The sequence below is a fragment of the Melanaphis sacchari genome, unplaced genomic scaffold (assembly GCF_002803265.2).
Source record: "Melanaphis sacchari strain LSU unplaced genomic scaffold, SCAv2.0 Contig1920_pilon_pilon, whole genome shotgun sequence".
NCBI lineage: Eukaryota > Metazoa > Arthropoda > Insecta > Hemiptera > Aphididae > Melanaphis > Melanaphis sacchari.
This window is the reverse complement of record NW_020270927.1, coordinates 1-3,875: the sequence shown is the minus strand read 5'-3', so window position 1 is coordinate 3,875 and position 3,875 is coordinate 1. Positions and strand designations below refer to the sequence as shown.

Here is a 3,875-nt window from a genome sequence, read left to right as displayed (position 1 = left end):
CTGAATTTTTAGGAAACATTGAGCCTGCAGTTATTCCATCTGGCGGAGCTTTAAGAACACTAAAATGGAGATATAAATCGGGGCAACTTAGAAATAAAGACACACTAACAGCTTTGGCGTTAATGAGAGAAGAAGATGAATACAAAAATGTTTTACAAGATATGGGTTGTTTTCCTTTTTTTCTTTATTACCAAAGTAGTGAACAAATTCATATATACCGGGAATATTGTCGAAATTGTCCTCGACCAAAAATTATAATCGATGCTACTGGATCTGTTATTAGTAATTTTAAAAAATTTGGTACAGAAAAAACAAAATCATTGTTTTTATATGAAATATTGGTATATGATGCTACTAAAAAACATAGTTTTACTGCTAGTAATATGATCAGTGAACGCCATACAAATATTGCAATATCCAATTGGTTTGCAAGATGGCTCAGTTGTAATATTCCACCTCCAAAAGAAAGTGTATGTGATCAGTCACTAGCCCTATTATCTGCTATAGTAAAATGCTTCACACAATATTCCTCTCTTCAAGAATATCTTAATGTGTGCGCTGATTTAACATTAAATCAGCTAGATTCAGATTCTCGTTGGCTCCCCCAGTGTTTTGTTAGAACAGATGTTGCTCATTTTATAAAAATGATAAGTAGATGGCCACCTCTTAAAACAACACCTAGACGAGTCAAAGAAATAGTTCTTAGACTATTTGGATTACTGGTAAAAAATCAATCCATCGAAGAAATATATTCTTTAGTGTTTTCAATGTTTGTAGTGTTTAATAGTGAAACAGATGGGAATGATATTGAGATGGGCCATGAAACACCTTGCGAGCGGCACAAAAAAAAACTGATAGAAGCTACATCATCAGGATTTATTAATTATGAAGAAGAATTTAATGAAATCATACTTATAGCTGAAAACGAAGATGATGCCAGAGTTCTATTGGAGGAAGAATATGAACGGCAATATGAAGGTCTTGATAATTTAATAAATCCATTTAAATCTTGGGCAGATGAAATTTTAAAAAGAAGTCAATTATTAATAAGAGAAGGGTCAGGAATTAATGCAATGTACATACCAACTTTAATTCCACACATAATTAAATGTTTGAAACTTCTCCCTTTATGGTCTGGTATAATGGTTCCTTTTTTTTGGATTTGGAGATGAAACTACAAGTTCTGCAGCTGTAGAATCCAGCTTCAAAAAACTTAAAACACTGACATTTAAAGATATTTCACTTCCTACTAATATTGAAACCTTTTTAGAAAGACATATAATTTCACTGCGTGGTACATCTTTATTACGGTCTTCAAATCAAAATGTACCATTAGACCTTCAACTGCAAATAAATAATAATGATCAAATTCAAAATGAAGACCAACACACAGAATGTAACGACCAAAGAATAACAGAAAATATAGAACTGCAAATAAATAATACTGATCAAATTCAAAATGAAGATCAACACACAGAATGTAACGACCGAATAAGAGAAGATATAGAACTGCAAATTGATAACGCTAGTAGTATTCAAACTGACAATTTAAATGAAGAAGACATAGCAGTAGAAAGTTGGAACCGTAAATCAAAAAAAACAGAGGACTACAAAATCATACCTCGAAATTAATCCTCACTTAAGGCATTTGAACATTAACACCTCAAAAAATATAATGTCATTGCCGTTATTAAAAAATGGATCTCGAGCGGAGGAACTAAAAAGTTGTGTTGTTCAAAGAATTGGTAAAGTAATTATGAGCAACACGTGTGCATTTGATACGGTTACTTCCATTATTATGGTTGCTTATTGTGATAGTGTCAAATACAGTCAAGAGTTGAACAATTTTTTGGAAAGCAATAAATATTTTTCATTTATATCAAAAATTGTAAAACAAGGTATTACATCATCAACTTATTCAGATAGAGCAAGCATAATGGTAAATATTTGAATTGAAATCATAAAATAATTTTTTTTTTTATTACATAATATAGTAGGTAAATATATAATAATATAGTTATCTAATTTTCTTTATTGTAGGTACACCTAATTAACATGTATTTATTAAAATGTTCTCTGATTTAAAAATACTGTATTGCCTAATACTTAATAAATAATATAATTTTGTATGTTGCATTATATATTTATATGTATTATGAAGATTTGAAATTGATTTCAGATAAGTGAACTTCAACCAACTATGGAAGTTATAGAATATGAGACCGTTCTAGCAGTTTGTAATACCACAATAGGATATATAATTAAACACTTATTTAAAGATCTTCCATCGGCTTTAGACAGTATTAAGTGTACTAATCCAAAATGTAAAAAGACAACATTGACCCCTATAGCTATACCTTACATTAATATTCAAATTACAAATGGGGATTTAAGTAGCCTACAACAGGATATAGATAGTAGACTAACAACTAGAACATCACTATGTGGTTATACTGAAAAAAACAGTACACCATGTACTGGTAATAAAACGGTGACATCAACTACAACAAAAATGCATGTATTTATTGAGCTCCTCAATTGGATAGGTATTATATTTAATTTCTTATTGTTTAAATATGGTTATTATGTTATATAAGTTATACCTTTATTTTTATTTTAGATGAGAATGAAATTAACAGCAACCAATATAGCGCCGAAGCAGCACCACACCCTAAAATAAAATTATCAAATATTCCACCTGTACTTATAATAAATGATAAAGCATTTGAACTGAGAGGTGTATTTTGCTACCGACAAGGATTAAGTAGGTTAAGAAACTCAGTAGGACATTATTATGCTTACGGAAAAAGAGGACCAAACAACTGGGAGATATTTGATGATATAAGAAAGAAATCAAAACCTATAAAAAATTCGATTGTTGCTCCATGTGAATATTTAGTTTATACGATTTGAAATATTTTTAAATTATTTTAAAACTGTATTCAATAAAAGGATTTTTATTTTATTTTAATATAGTACAAATACTCATTTTATAATGATCAAGATGAGTTTGTTTTAAAATATTTTAAACAAAAATAAAATTCAATTGTAATTTGTAAAATAATTTTATACTGTTCTCTCAAGGTAGAAATAAGAAATTTGAATTCGAGCGCAGAATGTAAAAAATGTTTTAATGATTTAATTGGTTGGTGGTTGGATAATTTCAAACTACTAATATGAATTTGTTTCCTACTTCGCCTCTGTAATATAATAGATGTTGAGTAGGTATACATTTTTGTAATTTTTCATCATTCTTACTTATCACAATATTATTATTACTTACTATACTTAAACGGCTAAATCACTAATATATAACTATATAAGTATAGTATAAAATTTAATAAAATTATTAATGTTGTGTCGATTTCAACTGTTAAACTAGGTATAATAATTTTATTTCTAGGTATCAGTTGTACATTATTGTATAATAGTTACATTATAAAACGAAATAGCAAATTATGATTGAAATACTTGTTATACTTCTTATTAAAAGTAGGTGTAATATTATAAAATAAACAAAATATTTTATATAACGTATAATAATAAGTAATTATTGAAAATGTTGTGTATTATTGTGGTACTAGTGACTAAAAATAGATAAAATTTAAATTCGAGCGGAGAGTAAAAAAAAGTCTCAGTAATTTAATTGATAAATAGTGTAGGTGTACAGATAAATTTCAATCTAGTCACCCCCCCAAAAAGTTTTATCGCGATAACCACTAAACTGATTGCGTACGAATTTGCACATTGCGCGTACAAATACGTACAAATAGATCGGAAAGGATTGGTAAAAAAAAAATGTCATATTTCTACGTCGGGGCTGGGACGTCACGCACCTCCAAAGTTTAATCGCGATAACAGCAATGCGTAACTGA

General features: G+C 28.8%; 1 protein-coding gene across 1 annotated transcript; it reads left to right on the top strand.

Annotated features, from left to right (window-relative positions):
• The first annotated feature begins 1,191 nt into the window (after nucleotides 1-1,191).
• On the top strand, nucleotides 1,192-2,913 carry LOC112592766. Its single transcript, XM_025336913.1, has 3 exons — nucleotides 1,192-1,939; nucleotides 2,180-2,546; nucleotides 2,621-2,913. The coding sequence occupies exons 1-3, from the start codon at nucleotides 1,676-1,678 to the stop codon at nucleotides 2,911-2,913; spliced, it is 924 nt and encodes a 307-aa protein (XP_025192698.1). The 5' UTR covers nucleotides 1,192-1,675.
• The last annotated feature ends 962 nt before the right edge of the window (nucleotides 2,914-3,875 follow it).